Source organism: Agelaius phoeniceus, chromosome 1 (genome assembly GCF_051311805.1).
Source record: "Agelaius phoeniceus isolate bAgePho1 chromosome 1, bAgePho1.hap1, whole genome shotgun sequence".
NCBI classification, from domain to species: Eukaryota; Metazoa; Chordata; class Aves; order Passeriformes; family Icteridae; genus Agelaius; species Agelaius phoeniceus.
Genome location: NC_135265.1, coordinates 93,152,203 through 93,176,616, shown reverse-complemented (window position 1 = coordinate 93,176,616; position 24,414 = coordinate 93,152,203). Strand labels below are relative to the sequence as shown.

At 36.4% G+C, this 24,414-nt stretch overlaps 1 protein-coding gene across 4 annotated transcripts in view; it reads left to right on the top strand.

The window, feature by feature from the left end:
• Positions 1-24,414, top strand: part of INVS (inversin) — an 84,580-nt gene that overhangs the window by 47,938 nt on the left and 12,228 nt on the right. For all 4 annotated transcript variants that reach the window (XM_077183383.1, XM_054629548.2, XM_077183391.1 and 1 more), the window contains 7 exons: positions 96-276; positions 3,739-3,848; positions 8,543-8,714; positions 12,771-12,926; positions 14,358-14,587; positions 15,589-15,695; positions 18,866-19,078. In XM_077183383.1, the coding sequence (XP_077039498.1) occupies positions 96-276; positions 3,739-3,848; positions 8,543-8,714; positions 12,771-12,926; positions 14,358-14,587; positions 15,589-15,695; positions 18,866-19,078 (1,169 nt within the window). The remainder of the gene's footprint in view (positions 1-95; positions 277-3,738; positions 3,849-8,542; positions 8,715-12,770; positions 12,927-14,357; positions 14,588-15,588; positions 15,696-18,865; positions 19,079-24,414) is intronic.

The window sequence follows — 24,414 nt, the reverse complement described above, 5'->3', positions numbered from 1 at the left end:
CAGTGTATGCCTCTGAGAAAACACCTGTAAGGATTGTATAGGTTTTCTTTTAAATTTAAATATTCTTAAAATTTTTGTTTCTTTTATTTTTAAAGGAAGCTGCGCCTACAGAATCTCTGCTGAACTGGCAAGACTATGAAGGACGAACTCCTCTTCATTTTGCTGTTGCAGATGGGAATGTGGCAGTCGTGGATGTCCTGACCTCCTATGAAGGCTGCAATGTGACATCTTATGACAACTTGTTTCGAACTCCCCTCCACTGGGCAGCCTTACTTGGTAAACTGGACAGTGCTGAAGTCATTTAGTCATTAATTAACTGTACTGTTTAATCTTTGTCTCTGATTTTTATTTAATTCCAGCCTGGCAGTATGATAATTAATCTCTTAGAGCAGTAAGAGTTTCTGCTCAACCAGGATTAGAAGTTTGTGTGTAGATTGCTTATTTTAGCTTCAGATTCTCCAAAGCATTGTACAATGCATTGCTTCAACAGGTTATATATGCTGATGATTTAAGAACAATTAGGGTATATTGAGATTGTTCTTGCATATTCAGCTTTGATCATAGGTTAAAAAAAACCAGATGCTCTGGAGCAGTGGTGTCTGATGTGGGGTATACACAACCCAGTGTGAAAGCAAAACAATCTATGGGAGTGCATGAAGAAAATGCCAGAGTTCATTTTTTATCTGAAAAGATAACTTGACTAATATTTCACATCGAGATTTAAGTTAGTGCCCTTGTTTGGTCCATATGTAAGATGGTCACATGGGGTTTGCAGGGTGCCTGGGGGAGCTGAGCTGCTCCACAATGCAGAGTGGTTGATGGTGGCATCATGAGTCACATGCTCACTTTCAGCCTACTGTGATGTTCTGCAGTTCGTGTCTGCCTGGTTAAGTGGATTTACGATTATTTTATCTAGTTTTTATTAAACTACCCTTCACAAACTAAATAAGGGGCTTAAGAAGATTCCCACAAAGAAAATGCAGATAGTCTGATAATGCCAGCACAAGTAAACAACAAAAAATGGCAGAGTTGACACTTCTAGTATAAGCTCTTCATCAGACACGCCATGATAATCTAATCAGATCTGACAAGGAGTTTTATTTATATCGAGTTCTTCTCTGTTTAGATTTTTACCCTGCAACTCAGACACTCTGTAAATTGTAACCTTGCATATGTAAATTTTGATTTGTATTTACAAAAACTAGATCCTTGCAAAACAAGTTAAAACGGGATTAAATGTAAATAGTCTAAATGCAAAGAAACACAACTGGTAAAATGACAGACACAAAATTAATATGATTTAGAAAATTTACCTCCTATTTCCATTCAGGAGGAAAAAATAACTACTGGATAAAAGAATCTTCCAACAGTCTCTCTCCCCTTTTAACTGGCTTCATCCCAATGATCCTTTGGGACACTGCAGACAAAGAATGCCAATATAAGAATCAGAATCAGATGTTCACTGGAGCGAGTTACTGCAACTCCAGTGGCAGTATACATGTAATTTGATTATGTTTATTAAAACAAAAAAGAGGGAAGGGTGTTCTCGAATTTGTATATATGTAGGGATATTGAATTTTAACAGAGAAATTGTGAAGCATTTTAAGTGTCATAGGATCCATAGGATCAGCTTTCCAAAGAAATAGTCATTATCACTTGGTTCTGTCTAAGAAGCAAAATTTATTGTATTTTGAAATTGATTGTATTTGAGAGAAGTTTTGTCTGTTGGAAAAATGGATTGTCTAATCAATGCAGAATAAAGGAGGAAGATGTGCCAAGACCTCCAGACTATTTTGTGAACCTGATGAGGTCTCTAGTTGGCATATGCTCTTTGGGAATTTCTGGTTAGTAAATCATTATTAATTTTCAGGGTTATAGTTTTAAGTTGAAGGTAATGTTCTCTGTAGGTCGTAAAGAGAGTGAGATGTTACTATATAGGTTAACAATAGGAGATTTAAAGCAGTGCCGGGATGCTGCCACAACTTTTCTTAGATGTGATGGATTGCATGTGACTACAACTTAAGGGCATTGCTGCTCCTCTTACCGTTTCTTTTTGCATAGATGAAAGTCTTACCACTTACATCTCTGCTAAATGAAAGTACAACAGTAATTAACAGTTCTTAACCCCAAGAAATGAGTTTTAACCTTTACATTAATGGCCAAGTGAGATGCACCTTTGCACCTATTTCTTTACTGTTGCACCCAGTACAATTTTTTTTAACTCCCTCAACCCTTATTCTCATAGGTAATTTAGCTATACCATGTCCTCATTATGGAGTTAGGTTCCCTTTTTCTGGTTGTCTGTCCTGAAAGTTCAGGAATCTTTTTTTTTTCAGGCTCGGTACTCCTAAGGTTTTTCTGCTAGGATTTCACTCCAAAGCAACTTCTTCCAGTGAACCTCAATTTACTTCTTAGACTCTTCAGATGGGACTAGCATGGCAACATTATATCTCTCCTTTTTGTTTTGTTTTTTTTGGTTGTTGTTGTAGGAAGGGACAGAATAATGTGATGTTCTGTATCCAGCATTCTCTCTTAATGGCTAACAAGAAAGAGGAACCTTCCTGTACACCCCAAGGCCCCTAGAAATAAAAAATGCTCACATAACTCTACATCCTTTTTGACCCAAGTTACCATTTTCTCCCATTTCTGATACTTCTGTACATATAAAGTCTCAAAGTGCCATTTCACAAAAGTGGGCTTGCCTAGTCCTCCATGTCTTAGGTTTTAAAGAGCTACAGAGCACAACTGTATCACAGCTTCATTCTGTAACTGTTGGTGTTTTCATAAAAAATAATCTACTGCTAGCAGGAAGGTTTAACTACCTTTTCATTTATTCTAAAGTCATTCATGACAACTGTGCAAAAGTAACAAGATGCAAAATTGATTGCTTTTCTGACATGTGAGGTACTGGAGGTTTTCACCTGTAAAATCAGAGTGGTTTTATAGTATTGCTTGAAATACCAAATCATTAAGATACTCTGTGAGCTGCATATGCTGACAGGAACAAGTATATGAACGGACTGGTTCACTTTAGTGGCAATATACTGTATTTGTCTTTGTTTTCCTGTCTGTGAAGTGAATATAAAGTTTACTCATCCTCCAAAAGTGTTGTGATTTTAATCTCAAAATATTTTGATCTGTGAAGAATTTACACTTGATTTCTGTAAACCAATGTGATGTGTGATGAAATTGTCAACATTGATTTAGCTTGTCTTTTAATGCAGATGGACAAATGCTCATCATCATCAGCCTATGCTCACTTTACTGTTTCTGACTGACCTGTCACTCAAGTGCAGCATCTCAATTGAGTTATTATTATAGGTTTTTTCTGGAAATATTCAACCACTTCATTATGAAGTTAATATCTTAGCTATTGGGCCAGTTACTGCTGGTTTCTTTATTTAGGGAAAAGCTCCAGTGATTTCTTTTAAAAGAAATTTTGTATTTGTAAGTCATTCTGATTTATAGATGCCCCCCAAAAATGACAATACAGGGTAGGGCACTGGACCACTATTGGGAATAAAGTACATGCCAGACTTAATAGTTCAAATATCAAGTCTTATGTTTCTCTCTTACATTTAAACTATAATGGCTACAACACAAATATGTGACTATTTGTGAAATAGTTTAGGTTTTTCATTTGTCAGTGATGGGGTTTTTTTACCTTTTTCTTAACTAAGCTTTTTAGTGACTTTAAGATTTGATACAACTTTGTTTTTATTACATTATTTTTCTCAGGTCATGCACAGATTGTCCATCTCTTACTAGAAAGAAACAAGTTTGGAACTATCCCATCTGATAGTCAAGGTGCAACACCCCTACATTATGCAGCGCAGAGCAACTTTGCTGTAAGTAGAACATACCCTAAATGTGAAGTAAAGATATTTTGCTGAAATCTTTATAGTTTAGCAGAGTGTTTGAGTTGTTTTTGAAATCATATAAACACAGTGTTGTTGGCATGAGTTAATTCAGAGTTCTCCTATGTAATCTGATACAAATGTGGTTAATTTCAAACTATTAAAAGATAGATGTACAAAAACTAACTATCTGTACCAAAAAAAGGCCCTTTGAGCTGTATGTTTGCATCACAAAACACAATAGTCATTCAGTTACTTCAACAGAAAGCAGAATGGCACCTACTATTTCACAGTGCTTTCAGGTTTTAGGGCTCATTATAATGAAGTCCAAGCAGTTATGAGGTATCTAGAGTAAGATGACCTGTAGGAGTATTTGCACAGCTGCTGCAGGACCAGTCAAACCAGTCTTTGCATTCAAGAAGGTAATTAATTTATAAATATTTGGCATTATGAATGAACTGTTGTCTCGTGAAGCACAGCTAAAGAGTTGAGTGCCTTTTGTCATAAGTCTTCAGGAACACTATATTTTTAAAATTTTTAGAAATATTTTTTAAACTCAGACAACAAAGAACGTTGGTTTCTCAGACCGTTTAATTCTTATACTTTGGTATAATAGGTAATTTTTTTTTTTCCAGAGCAAGTTCAGATACAGTAGAGCCAAGTATAAAACTCAGCACTTCACTGATTGCCAGTCACAGATGTTGCAGACATAGTTCTCAAGCACTGGAAATTAAGAAAGCTTTTCTTAAGCTCCTTTATCTCTCATGGTTTTCATACCCTCCCTTTCTAGAAAGAGTAATTTAGTGTCTAATTAATGTAATAATTATGTAGTCCACATTGCAACATTTTCTTAGCAGGGATAATAATTTGGGTCTTTCTTGCATACCTACATGTTAACAAGGAAAAAAAAGAAGGAGAATTTAAATGCCCCTGAGAACAATTCAAGTTAACAAATCTAGAAATAGTATTGAAAGAGGGAACAGACCAATCAATATTTTTGCTCCCAAGTGAGTTTTGGGATGTTGGTGGCATTTTCTGGAGATGGTCTTACTAAGACCATCCAGATGTCTTTTAAATTCAGACTTTTATTGAAACATATTTCTCTGTGCAATCTTCACTTTAGAGAATTTTTTGTTGATGCTGATTTTTGTTGATTTAGGGCTGTGTACAATTTGGGCTTAACACATTTAAAATATTTGTGTTGTAAAAGCCTTTCTTTCATGTTTGAGTTAAACTCATAGAAAAAAAATATTTACCATCTGCTGATTATCTCCACATTCTTTCATCTTGGTTTTTTTGGGTTTTTTTTGTTTTTTTTTTTTTCTTTTCTATATTGATGTATTGCTAAAAAGATTTTACATACTGGTTTTCTTTGCCTGGGCTTGATTCAGTTAAATGAAACATCTTCATTATGTTGCTGCCTTTTGATCCCATCAGCCAGCCAAACTGTGATATCATCTCTGTTTTAAGGGGAAGTGAAGTACATGGTGGAATCAGGCATTCTTTTGTAATCTTGTGTACTTATAATGAATGTACTGTTTCCCATCTTACATGAAAAATCACACAGGAGAGTTTCATTCAGATCTGCAGGCCTCTTATAGCTGGCGATGTACTCAACAGCCCCTGCCTAAATTATGTCTGGAGTCTGGTTTCACCAGTCCAGTTGTTTCTGAGCACCACTATTTGCCTTTTTGTCTCCTTTACATGCATATCATTGAGTAATTCCCACCACTGCACTCCATATACATGGTGAAACAACTGAGTGGAGATACATTCATGTTTGTTCTGGCAGTAGCATCTCTGTACTCATGGTTTGAGACCCACATAGACCCACATTGTTGTTCTATTCAGTCTGCCCAATTTTGGTTAGGTTTTTCTCAGGTAAAATGTGATGTTTCTTAGTCCCTAACAAGAAGAAAGTTTGTTCTTTTGTGTTTACAGTAAATGTTTGCATGGCTTTTAGTTTTATTTGCTTTGATATTTTGTTCTTTGCTCTGTTTCTCTATGGGTTACTTACTGTAATATGACATCTTTAGTTTTTTTAAAGACTGAAAAGGATTAGCCAGCACTTGATTTATGTAAAGCATTTGTTCCCTAAGACTAACTTATCCCTACTTACTATGGACAGGAAAAGTTCTGAAAGAAAAGACATTACCCAGTATAACCACCCAAATTTAGATGTCTTGGGTATCCCAAGGAGGCCCCAAGAGACACTGCTATTTAAAATTTTGAACTTCATGTGTGAAGGAAGATCAGAAAATCTTTATTTCCCAATCACAGAATATTCTGAGCGGGAAGGGACCCAAAAGGATCATCAAGTCCAGCCTTTAAGTGAATGCCCAGGTGTTATTAACACCATGCTCTAACCACCTGAGCTAAGATGCTCCCTTCATATGGATTTTAGTATGCAGGACTAAATTTTTTTCCTGAATTTTCCCAGAGGTGTTCAAAACAATGTACTTTCCTTTCATGTATTTATATAGATTAACCTAGTAAATGAAATGTGGATACCCCTGTCTTATTTTTAAATATTCAGAAATAATATGTAGTATTTTTCAGTTTCCTGATAGCACAGAATTAAATGTTTCATGTTTAGCTCTCTCCTTTACTGTTATTTTTCAGATTTATTGTTTTTTATGTTGTTTCCTCCACTTTTTTTTAGTAATGTTAAAATACCTGTGATCTTTCATAACAAAATACATGTAGAATTAAATTGATTGATACTTCTATTTCCTGATTTGTTAGTTATCCTGGTGTAATTAAATTTTGTTTTGTTTTCAAGTTGTGGTAACTTCATTTTGGAAAATAATGCTTATAGTACTGTGGGATTTTCTTCTATTTTTTCCATTTAAAAAGCTATAGGAAAGAAAGAGTCATTGAAAGAAGTGTTGCTTTGCCAAAACGTAGCAGAAAAATAAAATAGTTGTATTTTTTAGAATGTTTGCCTCAGTACTGAAGAAGCGCAGCCTTTGCAGTGCTTTTCACTCAGCAGGATTTCCAGCAGGGCAGAGCCCTGGGAGGGTGCTGAGTTTCTGGCCTAATGAGAGGCTGTTTGTGTCTGAGGTGTGCTGGTGGTCAGTGTGAGAACACAGACATAGAAACTCATGCTGGGTTTGTGTGGAAAGCTTTGTGCTTCCATCTCTCCTTGCTTCTGGCTGGACCTTTCACAATAAACTGGTAGTTCAGACCTAAATACACAAAGCTGTGAGGATCCTCGATCAGTAGCATAAGATAAATGAGACATTTCCTATTTCTTTAGAGGGATGAAATAGTAAGTAGTAGTGAAGAAACAAATCCAAAGTGATCAATGGTTCAATGATTCAAACACCTTCATGATTAAAATAATTTAGTTCATTCTAGCCAGGAAATTCTTGTCATGCCAAGAGTAGGGGGGTAGCTATTGTGGGGTCACACAGAGGAAAGGCTAAGATGGTATTAATAATAGAATATAAATATAAAGTAAAATAATGAAACCTGGGTTTTTTCAGGGTTTTATTGGCTAGCCTACCAGTGACTCATATCAGACGTTTCCCAGCTGTTACATACATGGCCTTTTAAGGCATTAGATAGAAAAGGGAAAATCTTCCTTTTTAGTTGTTTTCTAATAGTTGTGATTTTCTCTCCCTTCCTTTCCTGGGTGACTCATTAAGAATCTAGCAGCAGGTTAAACAGTGGACTTGTTTGCTGACAGCTTAACACAAACACAGCATTTAAAGAAATAATTATTTTTTTTCCTTGATTTGAAATTTTAGTTTAACAGTTACAGTGGAAAGACTGGACTCAGGTGTAAAGATTTCCTTAATATTTTCTGAAATATAGTATTTCAGTAATTAGTAACCTGATGATGTTATTAAACATGAGGAAATATGTCTATGTTGACCCCTCCTTGTTTTTTAACAGTAAAAATATTAGAGAAAGGCAAAGTAAAATATTTGCATGTGCAATTGTATTTATAATTGGAGAGAAAAAAATATATTGGGAAAATATTTTGAAAGAACATTATTGTCAGGTTTAGGTTGGACATCAGGAGTCCCATCACAGACATATAAAAAGTACCATGGGTTTATCCAAACCCATGAACATTATTGTCAGGTTTAAGTTGGACATCAGAAGTCCCATCACAGACATATAAAAAGTACCATGGGTTTATCCAAACATGACTGTAATACTGTGATGGAATGTTGGAATGGGCTGCCCAGGGAGATGGTGGAGTCACTGTCCCTCTAGGTATTTAAGGAAAGATTGGATGTGGCACTCAGTGCCATGGTCTAGTTGACATGGTGGTGTTGGGTCACTTGGTGATCTCAGAGGTCTTTTCCAGCCTAAAGGATTCTGTAATTTTTTCATCACAGTATTACAGTCATGTTTGGATAAACCCATGGTACTTTTTCCCATCGCTTTCTTCACAGAGACTACGGTGTCTTCTGCTTCCTTGTGATGAACACATTGTATTTGATGCTGAAAAGAAAAAAGTGTTAAATGACAGTGTTAAATTCATAGTTAAGGATGCACTATGATCATTGGTGAGGGAAAAGGCATAGCAGAAGATGCAGTGTTCCTGTTAAGCAGTTACTCTTTATAAACATAAAAGGAAAAATGAATTGATTTGCTTCATAAACACCTACATGAAACAATGGTTGTTGCAGATTCCTTTTAATGTTAATTTCAACAGTATGTCTTTTCAGGAAACAGTTGAAGTATTTTTGAAACATCCTTCTGTAAAAGATGACTCAGATCTTGAGGGAAGAACGTCCTTCATGTGGGCAGCTGGCAAAGGCAGTGATGATGTCATTAGGACTATGCTGACTTTAAAATTGGATATTGATATCAATATGACAGACAAATACGCCGGCACAGGTAAGATGCTTTACAGTAAAGAGCCACTGCATGTTTCCAATCTGTGTGATTTCCACCAAGTGGAAATATTGATAGAATCTGTATTAATGTTTTTCTGAATGTGTACTTCAATCCTGAAAACATTTCTGCATTTTTGTAATTATATGTGTCAGTCAAGTCTTTGCCTTATTGTGGGAAAGAAACAAATCTTTTCTGCACAGATTGGAACAGTTCATTTGAAATGTAGAAAGAAGAAATGTACTGCAATGCTATTTAGTTAGCTCTGTAATCCTGTGAAAGAAAGAGCTGTTCTGTAATTTGAAGAATAACATGAAACATAGTTGCATAAAAAGCTCTTCCTGAAAATGCCTGTTCAAAAATGTATTTGACAGTACATAAATACTTTGAAACAATATGGAGCAAACTAACCACTGAAGTAGCTAAATTATCATGAAAATAATTCCATAGTTATTTTTAAAGATAGTGAAATAAAGATTACATCTATTGCACTTCTGTTGTCCCAACAAGAGATCAAACTTGATACCCCCCAAATGTATCATCTTGTTATCTGCCTGAAACAAAAGTAGGCAACACAGTGCTTCAGAATTCAAGTGTGCAAGTAATGAAATACAGAATTTCCTGTAGTGACTATGAATTTATCTCCTTTAAGGAAAAAAAAATTTTTGGTGGAAATATTGTACCTATGCAGTGCTTTCAACAAAAACAGAGTAACAGTTTTGACAGGTGAGAGAGACAGGTGTTGAAGTGTTTATGTATTCAGCAGCATTGGAAATTTAGGTAGAGTTGTATAGTATGCTGATGGCATCTGAATTAAAAATCAGGAGAATGTGGGTATATTTGGTATAAATTTTGGGGGGTTGATAGCAGGGCTTCAGGGTAAACTGTGTGTAGAGAGATCAGGAACTACGCAATGCCAGATACAGTCACAGAGGTAGAAGTGCAAAATATATATGTCAGGGTTGTGTGGTTCAGGATTTGAAACTTAGTATGCATCAATATTGAATTTTTAAAGTTTCCTTTGATTACATGCTGGATCTTAACAAAAAGCAATTTGCAGGTAACATAAAATTCTGTTTAAACATCTAAATTCTTGGTTTTTTTACAATGTAACACACACTAAATACATCAGTCTTTCCAAGTTGTGATGGTTTGAAATTTTTGGGTATAGGAAATAGTGCAACAAATAAAATTGCAGTCTTCATGTTTGATGACAGTACAAACTAAATATTCTACAATTTTGGTCTTATTTCATCTTTTATCAGTCTCACCTACACTTGCTACTTCATGACAGTTCCCTTTCAAATAACTCTCAGTATTTGTTTCAGACCTTAAGGTGCAGCAGTGTTGTTGTTACTGTGCAAACCTCCTTACAAAGGGCTTTTTTCTTTGCAGGCAGTAATCAGTAATCACATACTGTGTTTCTGAAATTACTCAGGTGTGGATTTCATGCTTGAATAATTCAGGTGGTTGGGTTTATTATCTTTCAGTCTTAAACCTTTCCTAGCGGTGATATGTAATCACCTTTTAATCTCGGTTTCCTTGTAGGGCTTTTAATCCAAGGAAATGAATGGATTTTCCATTTGCTTGAGAGTGCCTCTGTGTAGAGCACAGGAACAGCCTGGAAGTGGGGAGCTGTGCTGCCGAGCAGCCCGAGCTGCACCATTGTGCCAGCGAGCGCATAGCATGGGCTTTATTGGAGCCAGCTCTAAACATAAAAGGAAGCCCACCACTAAATCACTCTCTGATTTTTTATTTTTTTTTTTTCTTCCCAAAGGGCTTTAATCATTCCCAAGTATTCGTGAGGGAGAAGCAGTGTTGCGTTCGGACAGGAAACTATGCACTGATAGAAAATAGCGCACATGCCTCCGTGCCTGGGATACAGTTGCTGAGCAGAGTTCAAGGCTGTGTTTTTCTGACTTTTGTGTGCAGACTCGGTTCAGCTCGGTTGTAATGTTGCGTTAACGCAGCCTTTTGCATTTACTCAAAAAGAGCAAGCTCTCCATTGAGCTCTGCTAGAACATCCAGACTCTGGGCATTGTGTAGGAGAATGACACCAAGGGAAAGGAATTTCCCTCCTCTCAGAGATCAGCGCTGCAGGAGCATTACAGGGGCAGCTTTATAGCTCTGCCGTCACTGCGCACAATGGAGAGGGCTCTGTCTGTCGGCTGAACAAAGGGCCCATTGTCACCAGCTGGCTGAAGAATCTCTTCAGTCACCGTGACTCCATCACAGAAAATTTGGCTTACAAGAAAATATTGAGCACAAAGTGCGAAACAAGATGCCTGCGTCAGAATGAGTGATAGGGGGGAAGAACTGGCCAAGCTGACACAGCAGCTCTTTTTCTATTGTATTGTTACACACACCCCATGTGTCATCTGATGGAGTGGTTTACTGCCTTTGGTTTCATAAGGGATTCAGGACAAAAACCAGAACCTAGAGTTTATTGTGAGGTCAGACCACGAAAAGCAGGCCCATCCAAATGTAGGACGCGGCAGGGATCTCATTCCTGTCCAATTCCTACTGATAGCCACCCACTCGCAGTGGCTGCTGCACAGGCACTCCCTGTTCACCAGCGCAAGGAGCTCTGCTGAGCTTTCAGGCTGCTGCACTCAAACTTAAATCAGCGTCCTCTCAAAGGCATGATTTCAATTTTCACTCCTCACAGTGTCTCAGGCTCTGACCCCAGTGCTTAGTCCGTGTCACAATGTTGCTGTCACTTATTTTGTGACTCTGTTTTAAGGCAGTGCCCACCAGATGGATTCGGGTCAATGACAGCACGAACAACCTGAGCATTTCAGTAGGGCCTGTGTAACAGGTTGTGCTGGGTTACTGTCTCATAAGCTGGTACTGGTTGTAATCAGTAGCTGGCAAATACAAAAATGCTGGTTTTATATTCTGCCTATGGCTCAAGAAGCTGCTTCTTCTAATGCTGGTCTTTGTGGTGTGCATTTCTGTATAATGCCTCTGCTGGATCCTGACCCTGTCTTAACATTGAACAAATGTGGACATGTAGGTAGTGTTTACAGCCCCACATTTTGCTTGCATGAGCAGATTCAGTTCTCACTAAGCATGACTATTTCTGAAATTTCATGGGGAAATATGAATTCGCTTTATTTGATGCACACTTATAAACCACACTGTTTTGTGGTTTTATTCCACATTATTTTGATTTGTCTGTAATATATTCTACATTTAAGGCAACATCAGAATGTAGATTGTCTGATTTGACTGCTAACTGTTGGAGATAACTCAAAGCATTTTGAAGTCAAGCTGTAAGTGAAGCCACCAATACATGTGCTCTCCATTGGTTTGAAATCTCATTGCTGTGTGCAATTCTTCTTTCCTTCAAAAAGAGCCTTGAACTGGGCATCCACAGCTCTGGCTGACAGTGCCTGCAGGATGCTCTGTTAGGCAATAGCAAGTTAGGACAGTTACAGGACACCACGTCTTTACCTGAGTTCTGAAGTATCTGAAGTAGCAGCATCTGGATTTTCTGTAATCTTTTTCTTTTTCTTGAAGAAAACAGGGAGACAGATACTGTGCAAGATATGATGGTCTTGCCACATAATTTAGTATACAATTTTCTCCAAGTAATTCTGAAACAAAAGAGGGGGGCAAGGAGGAGTAGGAACAGCTGGGTGGTTTTCTGAAGTTAGTTTTAATTGAGACAACTTTGCTTACTTGAAAGAAAAAAGTCATTTCCAGGAAAGCGTTGAAGAAATAATGAAAGCTTTCTTTCACTGATGATGAGCAATCTCAGAAATGCCACAAAGCAGAGGCAGAAGTAAATCATGTTATGTTCTCTTAATCAGAAGCTGCTATTCTTCCACAAATCCTCACTATAAGCCAATCTTGGTGGTGTTAAATGTAAAATTTCTATTTGTGCAAGTTAGAAACATGTTTCAGGGCTAATAGTTTTTCTGTTTTTTCTTGAGGCTGAAAAGTACTTTTACCACCAAAATTGTTGTAATTAATTTTATTTTGACTGTTCTTATTGTGGACCTCTAAAGCTCATGGTATTGTGGTTTCTTTTTCCCTACTCCTTTATTCCTCCAGCATTACACGCTGCTGCCCTTTCTGGCCACGTCAGCACAGTGAAGCTGCTGCTGGAGCACAAAGCACAGGTAGATGCCCTGGATGTGATGAAACACACCCCGCTCTTCAGAGCCTGTGAGATGGGTCACAAGGAAGTGATTCAAACACTCATCAAAGGTCAGCTCCCAGGGCTTTCCAAACCTGTTCAGGAGTTCTGCTGCTGCTTCCTGTGGGGATGGGAAATAAACAGCTGAGCAAGAGGTGGGGTAGGAAATTGCTTCTCTAAAGCAGGTTTTGTTTGTAAGTTCCCCTTGTGAATCTGAAAGATTATGAGTGTTGTGCAAAATGGCTAAAGTGTTAAATACAAAACTTTCAGAATTGGGATTGTTCTTTACAAAGCTCATTTCTGCTTAAGCCTTTGCAAGTACATTCTAGTCTCTCAAACTAACTCTTCCCCCCAGGAAGTTCTTTCTTTTGGTTTTTTTCATTTGGTTTTTTCCCCAGTAAACAAGACCAAATTAAGTTTTCTTCACTTTTGTGAAAAACTGGTTTTAGGGTTCTTTGAAGACTTTTTTAGTGAGCCTTTATTTTTTAATGTAGATAGATATCAAAAGTCCTACATTATTAATATTTTCATATGGTTGGTTTTTAAAAGCAGTTTGTTTTTTTTTTGTATACATAAATAGGATTTAATGTAGTACACAGTTTTAGATAACTGTAAAATATCTCCTGCAGGGTAAGAAATACAGCGAAAGAACAGTGGCATCTTAGATGCAAAATTCTGTCATTTTGGCTTCCTGAAAACATCTCCTTCCTGCTTCATTGGATAGATGAAGTATCCAGGCTAAAGTTTGCAAGTTTTCTATCAACCAGCCTTTCTTACTGAAAAGTGTTCTTCCTTCCATGATCTGCTGGACATGTTTTAACCTCCTGTTAAGCTCTTCCCCCCACTCCCTATGCCATTTAGCTTTTGTAGATGCAAGAGGTTTGTCTATCAGAATCTCAATTGTGTTGAATTAAATATTTTATGATATAGAGAGTCATTGTTTTTGGTTGGTTCAAGTTCTTGTATTTGTGGAGTTTTACTTTTGTACAGAATTTTTACATCTTTCAAGAACATATGGAGATATTGATTATCTGCATAAAAGAGTCTTAGCGTGCTTGATTTTAAAATATAAGCTTATTTTAAAAATTACTATTACATTGTGAATATTTTATCTTGTCTGCGTTAGAGATTTAAAAAGACATTTAATCTGAAATCTAATTTTTAGAAGTTATTTTGTTGTTAAGAAAGAAAGTTTCTACTGAAAATTCATAGACCTAAAGCAAATAAAATAGGTTTTCCGTAGGCAATTGGTAAGTCTGGATATTCTAAAGCATATTAGAGGATAGTCAGAAGATTTTTAAAAAGTTAGATGCCTGACCTTCTTTGAAACTATTTCATTCCCAATTAATTTTGATTTAAGTTTTAGGATTTGAGTAACAAAATTGAAGGTGCTTTCTGAAATACTTCTCTCAACTGTCAGTTTATGATCTAGTTGAACATAAACTCACTCTTAGCATTCAACAGTATTTTCTTTTTGTGCTCAAAATTGTATGTTTTTACAGGAGGAGCAAGAGTAGATTTGGTTGACCAGGATGGGCACTCACCCCTTCATTGGGCAGCCCTGGGAGGAAATGCTGACGTGTGCCAAATCCTGATAGAAAATAAAATCAACCCTAATGTGCAGGATTATGCAGGTAGAACACCTCTGCAGTGTGCTGCTTATGGAGGTTACATTAACTGCATGGTAGTGTTGCTGGAAAACAATGCAGATCCAAATATTCAGGATAAAGAGGTATGTTGTTTTTCTTCACTGAGGTACACCATTAACTTTAGAATAACCATAAATCAAAACATCTTCCTTTTCTTCAAAGTCATTCTCTTTTCCAGGACATAGAAATGTCTGTGCTGCTGTTTGTCACAGAAGGAAATGCATCCTGATGTCATTTTCCCTAAGCCTTCACTTCTAAAATTTTGAAAGAAAAGTAGTATTTGAATATATAGTATGAAGATTGGTATTTTTCCAGATCACTTTTGGTTTTTCCTCCTTGAAGTGTGATCATATGAGGAGCCATATTAATGATCTGATTTCTTCTAAAATTCCTTATTAACAGCTGATATGGGAATGTGATTTTAGTCTGTTCTCCAGAATAGAGAGAGAGAGCAAGTAGAAAGTAAGGTACTGCAAGTGAGATTGCACAATAACTGCTTCAATTGCTTGTCCACATTAAGTACCCACATATGTATCACTCTTCCAGGTGAAAAAAAAAAGAACCTGATTGGTTTGTTTGTTCTTTTGTGCCATTATTCAGGCAGTAATTGAAATTAGGAGCCAGAATAATTGTGCAACCTATAACAGATTTCTTTGTTATATGACATAATTTCTCAGAAGTCAGTAGAACCTCGTCAGTCAAAAGAGCTTCACCCAATTTATTGAAATTTTCTGTAGCTATTTGTCGTAGGGCATAGATAATTCCAGGTAATGGAAATGTGCTTTTCATTATGAGTTCTACAGAGCATGCTGTACGTCTTTTGCAAAGAAAGCAACTATAAGGCTTTCAGTTGCTTTTCAGCTGTTTTAGGTGAAAAAGCACTGGTGTTGAAATCTTGTTAAAAAAAAAAATCCATTTTTTAAGTGTTGTGTTCTTTTTATTTTAACAAGGAAGTTATTTAGAAGAACTGTTTGTTCTTCATGTCCAGAAAAGCATTGAATTGCACTATGATTTATGACTTTAATTGTGGCGTGGCAGAGTTTGGGGGTAATATTTATTTTTGTTCTGTTCTATTGTTTTACAGGGCAGAACTGCCCTGCACTGGCTCTGTAACAATGGCTACCTTGATGCTATAAAGTTGCTGCTGGGCTTTGATGCTTTCCCCAATCACATGGAGAACAGTGAGGAGAGGTACTGCTTGTCTCAAGGTGTTATTTTGTAATTGTGCCAAAGCACTGCCTTCCCTTTAAATGTTAAATGTTCTGATCCTGCAAGAGAATCCTCATCTTGTATCTCACAGGAGTGCTGTAACCCAGGGCTTCAGTGTAAGCAGCTTTTCTGATCTGAAAGTTCCCTTCTTTAACTAAGACATTGCAACTTTTATACTTCTGAACCATCTTCTGGAAGTATTTATTCATTGTAGTCTTGTTGGAAATATTAAATATCTTTCCTATTGGCAGATACATATGGCCAAAGGATGAAAAGGCAGTTCTGCTGCTGTTGGAATAGACTGGAATTTTATATTTGATACAAATACAGCAAGAAGAAAGAAAATGGGAGAAATGAAATATGTTGTAAAATGGTGATTACAAAATACCTGGTGGTTACCTGTATTCTAAAGGACTGGTTAAAAAAAAAAAGTCTCCTGTAATCATAAAGAGACAGCACATTTGCATCTCTTTTCTTTGTCTTTCATTGACATATAAATAATAGATTTTTAAAAGTGATTTGAGTTGTGGAGTTTGAATTAGTCACCTGCCCATGAAGATAATTACTATTAGCAGAAATTTCTAATGCCTTTTTTTAGAGTAGATGACCTCCTCATAATTATAAGATTATGAACAGCATGCCATATAAATTTGAATATTTCAGCATTTTAAATAACTTAAGGCTTTTGCAACCTCATATTTCAATTTGAGACTTCTGTACTTAACCCCACATTTTAATTGCTTTCTTCCCCTATAATTTTTTTTCATTCTCCACTCTAAAGCATTTAGATCTATCTTCCTTTTCTGTTCCTATTTTTTCTTGAGAAACACAAATGAAAGTATAACTAGCTTCTAATTAAGTAGTGTCAAGGCTCTCTTTAGTAATTTTTGATAGAAAATTGAATAAACAGTTTTAATTAAATTACTTTTAATAAGTAAGATTAAAAGCCACAATTTTGCCAGATTGGAGACTGCTGTTATCCTTACTTTGTAGAAATGTACTCATGATGTTCAAATGGCAAGAAAATACCTTAGCTGTGGTTTATCACAGTCATTCAGATAGTATATATCTTTGTTTCCTTTCTGGAATTAATATGTATTTAATGTGTAAATCTAGATTACTCAAAATACAACTAGCAGTATTCCAAATGTCTGCTGATAAGCACTAGTGCATTTGCAGAACAAAAGACATCCCCAATATTTTTAGATGGATCAATCTTTAAATATAATTATCCTAAAATACATATAAAAATTGCATACTTGCATCTTAATAAATATCTGCAAACTTTGTGTTATCGTTAAGAGAGTGGAAGTTTGGAAAGTGGAAAATTATTTTGAATGTTGTAAGAGAGAGGAAAAATAACTTCATGGATATGGTTCACCTGTAATTGGATGAAATTTGTTTTTAACCAGTAACAATTTCACTACATAGTGGTTTTTTTTCCCCCAAATATTCCTATATGGAAAAAAGCTTCCCTTCTTTACTTTCTTAGAGTGTAATATGAGATACCAGTTAAAATTCAAACAAAGTGGTTATAACTAAAAGATTAGAGAAGACATAGAGCTGCGATTGCATCGAGAATTTTAAAGTCTCTGCTTGCTTGCCAGATATGTGATCAAGTGCTAATCTGCAGGGTATTGCATTTGTTGTTCTTTGCAAATTTATTTTGTAATCCAGTTTAACGTCCTGGGTGCATCAAGCTGCTGCTTGACCATCTTCATGTTAAATTGCCTATAACAGCTGATGGCTGATGTCTTCATGTGCTTCCTTGTGAAGCCAGCCTGATTTAAAAGCTATCTGCTTTAGAGAGAACCAAAGGAAAAGGAAATTCACATCAGGCTTTGAACTGACACAAGAGATGTCAGTATGTGCAGACACAACAGTGTGTTGTGTACAAACACAACAGTATGTAAGTGTCCAGTCATAAAAACCCCTCTTCAGATTTGATTAAAGTGATTTTTTTGCTTTCAAAGGTAGCTCAGATGGAGTTAGAGAATCCACATTTAAAAATATGGATCTTCATGACTGCTAAAGTAAACTTCATACAGTTTACTTTAGTATCTTTCGTGTCTTTAAAATATTCAAAATTAGGAATACTTTAAAAATGTGGTTTTCTGAAATAATGTTCCTTCTGAAGTTCCCATTTCTGGGTTATCAAAAATCTGTATCTCTTTAAATGCTATCAGCAGCACACCTTGACATCCAAATTTTCATGTTATGTCACTGTCTTTATTCCTGCAGACACTTCAGTTCAGATGTTGTTTATCCTTCCATCAAGCCATTGCTGTGTGGCAGGTCCAATTGTGCTTTCTGTCTGTTTTTCTTTGCTTACCAGCACTGTGTCCCAGCAAGTTACCATCAGCAAGAGCCCTAATTTTCACAATCACATGCATTGACACTTGCTATTGGCTAGTCTTATGTTACATGGTATTGATGATGGTTTGTGACTGATAATTTTCAGTTGCTAAATGTCTTTCCCTGAAGTTTCAGTGTTGGTGAGGGAGATAGATTTTGCTCCCATGTAGACAGTGGGAAATTTGGGAATTATTTTGAAAAAGGCTTAGGCGTCTTTGCTACCATTAAAACCCAAAGCAATTTAATATTTTGCACACCTGTTTCCATTTGAAAAGACTTAAGTTTTCCTAGTACCTTAATAAAGATATTATCCTTGGACATGAATCTAATCCTGCTGCTGTGTCAGTCATAGTGTCTTCAGTCGATGTTACAGAAGCTAAGCCAGATTTGACAGTAGATTTCTAGAACTTAAATGCACATGGAAATAACACAAAAATATTTTAACTTACTTTTTCTTTATATTTCTATATGAAAACTTCAATAACACATTTTAAAGACTGCTTTCCTAAAGCAGTTAATGCTGTGGATGGGGCTTTGGGAGTTTTTAGTCCAAACACTTCAGGTTCCTCTCTCCTCCTTTCCATATTAGAAGACCAAAATAAGCTTTAAACATAACCACAGTCTGTAGAATGAATAAGGTAGCAAAATAATGCCTAAAAAGATGAGGAAAACAGCCGACTGAAACAGTGCTTAATCTGTCTTCATGCTAGAAGTTGCTTTTTATGAAATGAGGGTGAAGAAACATTATAGCTAGAATTCTTGATCAATAGTAACTGTTGTGGTTTTTATTTTTTTAGATATACTCCACTTGATTATGCCTTGCTTGGTGAACACCACGAAGTGATTCAGTTCATGTTAGAACACGGGGCTCTGTCCATAGCTGCCATTCAGGATATTGCTGCTTTCAAAATTCAGGCTGTCTACAAAGGATACAAAGTTAGAAAGGCTTTTCAAGAGAGGAAGAATCTTTTAATGAAACATGAACAGCTGAGAAAAGATGCTGCTGCCAAGTAAGTCTGAGACTTGAAACCTACTACAGCACATAGACATTTGTTGTAAGTTTGTATTTATCTGTGCATGATTTTTTCTGTTGCTCATCAGTTCTTGTTCCTCTTGGTAAAATTAATGAAACTAAAGGAAGCATATAACTTCCATATAACCATAGACAGATGGAAGTTATTTTCCATATAATCCCAGTTTAAATAACAAACTTTGTATAATATACCATAGCAAGGCAAAGTACCAAGGCTGAGGAAATAGCATGTTACTGTCCATGAATCTTTGCCTGATATTCTGTATAATAAAATGGCTTAGAAAACATTTATCACTTTAAGGTAGTGAAAATCATTATTTGCTTATCAAGTCTTGATATCAATTTTGAAAAGATGTTAATCAGTAGCTGAGGAAAAAAACCCAAAAACAAACCAGGGAAAGCCTGGTTTAGTAAGGCTTAACTTAATGTTTCTCTAGCAACTTGAATTCCTGGTTTCTATTTGGAGCTTCATTTTGGGCCTTATTATTCTCTGCACTTACATTTTCTGCTCTTGAATTAGAGAGATCCTATGAATTGGTTATATTGGATTACAGCTAACTAACATATGCAATTCAAATTGTTGTCAGCAAGATGTGTAGGTTCTGGCTGAGTTTCAGCCCAATTTAAATGTGGTGATGGTAGCATGGTGGTGAAATTCTAAAATCAGAAGGTACATAAATGATTATCACAATACATTGCTTCCTTGGAGTTTATCCTTAAGATTCTTAGTATGAAATTAGCACCTGGTTTCTCTTGAAGAAATCTGATTCTGAAATGAAAAAATGTAACAGTCTGAAAAGATTTCTGCATGATTTGGGAGTATTATTTTGATAAAAAGAGATCATATAAAAAAACCCCACGATATAATTATTGTACCTAGAGGTATTTTTGCTGCATCTGTGTATCACAGACAAATTCAGCTGCACTCCACTCTGTATCAAATTTGGAAGTTTGATGTTCTGCATAATTGGCCAGTCAGACTTTCATTGGGTTTGATTACTGCTACTATAAAACAATTATTATTCCCCAGGAAGAACCAAAGCTAAAGAAACACCAGATAACTCATCTCCTAGTCACATCTCTGCATTCTGAAGTTGTAACCTGTAGCTCTCCTACTGTTTGCCTTTTCTGCTGAAATCAGTACAAGTCAAAACTATGCATGGAGAAGCTGCCTTGAAAAATATTTCTTTGTAATGCGGAGAGCTCTGCTTATTGCTGTGTGGTCACAACTGACTTTACCAAATGAGGTAGTTTTATCCTTTTTGATGACAGTCATTTTTAGAAGAATCTCTGATCCACCATGTAGAAGAGTAAATGGAAAAGAATTGCCTTATGGAAATTTGGGGGTATTTTTTATAATAGTTTTCCTTTGTGAGTTTTTGATGTAGTCTCTGAAACTTACTTAGCTGTTGTTGATTTGTTTGAAAACAATAGAAACACAGTCTGTGTACCAAATACCATAAAAAGAGAATTACAGTACAATTGGAGTGTACAAGCAAATCAGGTTGTCACATAACAAATTTTATTTAATTGCAGTTTTATGGTCTGTAATAAACTGAAGGGGACATTATGTTGTCATCATTCTGCGTCCCCATCTGGGCATTGCACAGCTGAAATTGGCCAGGGTGTTCCTGCATACAGAAAACTATTATCCCTACTGGTGTTTAAAAATCTGCTCTCCAGATAAAAGGGGACATTATGAATGATGGTGAACTCCTAGATTGAAGACACATCCCCTCTCCCCAACTATGTCAGTGTAGATATTTAAACTTGCTTTGTAATATGTTACTTGAGAGAGTCTCTCTAAGATAAATCACTCCTAAATCTACTTGGGTTTAGATAGTCTGTTCTGGTTTTCTTTTTTTCCTTTTCACAGTAACAAAAAAGTCACCCAGCATCTCATACCTTTATTATTTTCTGGTAAAATTATATTCACTGTAGTTAAAGCCTATGAAATATTTCTATACAAACATCATCTCCCATGTTTTCTCCTATCTCAAAGAAATTGTATTTTATAAAATGCAGTTTGATGAAGGCCAAAACAACATGCACACTGTTATGTCACTGAGCAAAAAGACACACCAGGGGGGCAATGGGGATAAGCTGGGAATCCTTGACAGAGCTCAGATGTAAAAATGCAGTTCACAGAAGGCAGGGGCTGGGACAGACTGCAAAAACAGAGTGTAGATGCATTGCTTGGGCATGTAGATGGTGTCAGGAACACCAAAACTCAAATGGAGTTGAGACTTTAATGACATGTTACAGGTTACAAAGTGAGTTTGTGCATCTACATTAATAAAAGTAGTAATATATCAGTAAAAGGCTGAGCAAGGAATGTGTGGGCCTGTTGCTGAATGGTGCCTTTAGTGACAGCAGATTCAGGTGTGGCAGCAGCACTCAATGACTTCTGTTCCTCCTGTTCCAGAGAATTGGTTCAAGGAGGAGCAGAACTGCCAGCTGTGAATAAAGATTAGGTCAGACTTGAGAGAACCCAGCCCAGACAAGTCCATGAGACCAGGCTGGCTGCATCCAAGGGTACAGGAGGAACTAACTGATGCTCTTAAAAGGTCACTTTCCAATGTCCTTGAAGGATCACAGAGACCAGGGAGAGTCCCCATGATGGGAGGAAAGAAAATGTTGCACCCAGCTTCAAAAAGGGCCAAAAAAAAAAATCTGGGGAACCGTAGTCTGGTCATGTTTCTGGTCTCTGGGAAACTTTTAACAGGAAAAAGTTGGGACAAGATATTTTGTCTGGAAATAAAGAGTAATTCTTTCACCCTTGGGACAGTCAACCAGTAGAAAAACCCGAAGAGGTTGTATGGTCTCTGTCCATAAAGGTTTTCAAGACATAATTGGATAAAAACCTGAGCCACCTGATCTGACCCTGTTTTGAGCAGCCTGTTAGCCTTGCTGACTTCCTGAGATCCCTTCCAGACTTTAAAAAGAGGATTTTGGTTTACTTATTGCAAAACCAGGTATTAAAGAAAATAATATTTATGTGTTTAAAACATATTCAGAGAAAACTAATTTCCAGTATATTGAATTTTGAAAGGGTTGCAGAACTCATTCCTCATTTGTTCACCTCCCCTTTCAATTTCTCAGGATGAGTTCCTGAATCCATACTTCTGTTTTTCATTCTGGCCAGTTGAAGGAAACTGATTGAGAATGTGGATGTGAAAGGGAAGTGGATGAAAGTGAGTAAGTAGCTCATGCTATTTAGGAAGAGAAGAACAGGAAGAAAATAAGCAGTTCAATTAAACAGCCTTCAGAAGATTTAGAAAAATGTTCTCATGCCAAGAGAGTACAAGTAGATTATGAGGCTTTTCAGAGACTGGTGGTTAGCCCTGCATGCTGAGAAAAGATAGGGGAGTGTGGCAACAGAGAAAATAATGAGCTCTTGAGCAACCTGAAAAGGGAAAGCACATATTGGAAATTTGATGTAATTACTAAAATTAGTAATAAGAACATACAATGATAAAGCTAAACAAGCTGAGGTGCTAAATAAGAACTGACAAAGGATGTGAGGTAGGTATCACAAAAAACCATTGTAAACATACTCATTGGAAAAGGAAGAGTAAAGAAACAGTTGGTCCATGAGAGATGCTAAGTAGACTGAACTGTTCTGTGGGATTTTTTTTACACTTTAGAAGAAATTATATCAAACCAACTCAATTTTCTTTTGTGTCTGAATAACAAGTTTTGTGGCCATGGAGAAAGAGTAGCTGTCATTCAGACTTGCCTGAATCCTTCATACTTCCTCATGGGAAATTTCTCATTTGTCTCCTTTAAACTAAAAGTGTATATTGATGAGAATTTAATATAAATCCATCATGAATTTGTATTTTCATTTAAGAAGTAAATTTGAATTTGAAAATAGCACCAAGATGCAGAAGATTGTAAGCACGTTGAAAACTAAATTAGAAATCAGAATGGTGGTAAAATACATATAAAATACAAAAGAGAAATGACTGAGGAAAAAATAGGCACTTAGGTAAGAACTAACAGACTGCTCTACACATTTGGGAAGACCCATCAACGTAGGAATACTGGATAGAAAATAACTGTTGTCTTAACATTTTTATTAAGGACTATCATTTTAAAACATAGTTATATATCAGAATCTGAACACATCATGAGTTAGTGGCATCATTCTTTTGAAAATAACCCTCATGCTAGGTTGTGTAGCAGGAGATGCTGTTTATACAACATGAAATATAACTGATCTTAGTCCAGAGAAAGCTCTACCAGTAATAGGATCATACCTGGAGATCTATTTTCAGTTGAGATTTTTTTAAGTAAGCTTTTGGGGGTTTTTTGCAAGGATAACTTTAAAAGCACTCTCCTTTAAAATATCCTTCAGCATGTAGATAAAAAAGTTACGTTTCTATTCTTAACAGAATAGAAAAGGTTGAATTCATTTTAGCAGAATCAAAAATTCAAAATATCTCTGTGTCTTCACAAATGTGCATATAAGGCTGAAACTGTTCCTTTCCATCTGCTAAAGGCTCAGCTTTCATTCTCTCACTTTTGAACAAAATACAAGCTTATGACCACTCAGGACAAAATTGTGTTGCATTTACAGTGGAAAATGTTGGCCTGACAGCTCTGTTCCACTGTTGAGCTGTAGCTGTCTAACTTGTGAGCACAGATTTGGATCCTGTTGGATTTGCCAGAACCTCAAGAATGACTGAGAGCCCTATGGGAGTTGGAATCCTATTTCCTTCACTTGTTCATGAAACCTAGCCTCCCAAACTGGACAACAGTAAAACTTGGAAATTTTCATTTCAGAGATCCTTCACTGCAATTTGAATTTCTGATTAAATAAAGCAAAACACAAGGGGAGGGTCTTATGTATTCAGGAATCTATTATTCAACTAAGCTGTACTGTGACAATTGTGATGATGCTTTATGAATTGGGAGCTTTGAAATCCCTTCCCTTTATTCTTTCTTCAGTTTAATCTGAAAAATTAGTACACAGATAAAACCTTTAAAGAAAAAAACAAACCCTTTTTACTGCTTGGTTTCTGGTCCTGCATCATTTCATTTCAATAACTTTACAACTAGTACTGGTTGCTGAAGTTACTGTTTTGAGTTGATCTGCCCATCAGAGGAGTGCGGGTCACTCCAGCTTGGTTGTGTATCACACAGCCCATCTCACACTTCCTTTTCTAATACCCTGAATGGAGGACATTGGGAACAGGCTGCCCATTCTGGTGAAGAATAGAAAATTACTATTCTGTGAATAGCAAGATCTGATTTATCAGCTCAAATGGCACAGTAATGGCAGTGAGATCCATACTGTACACAGTCCCA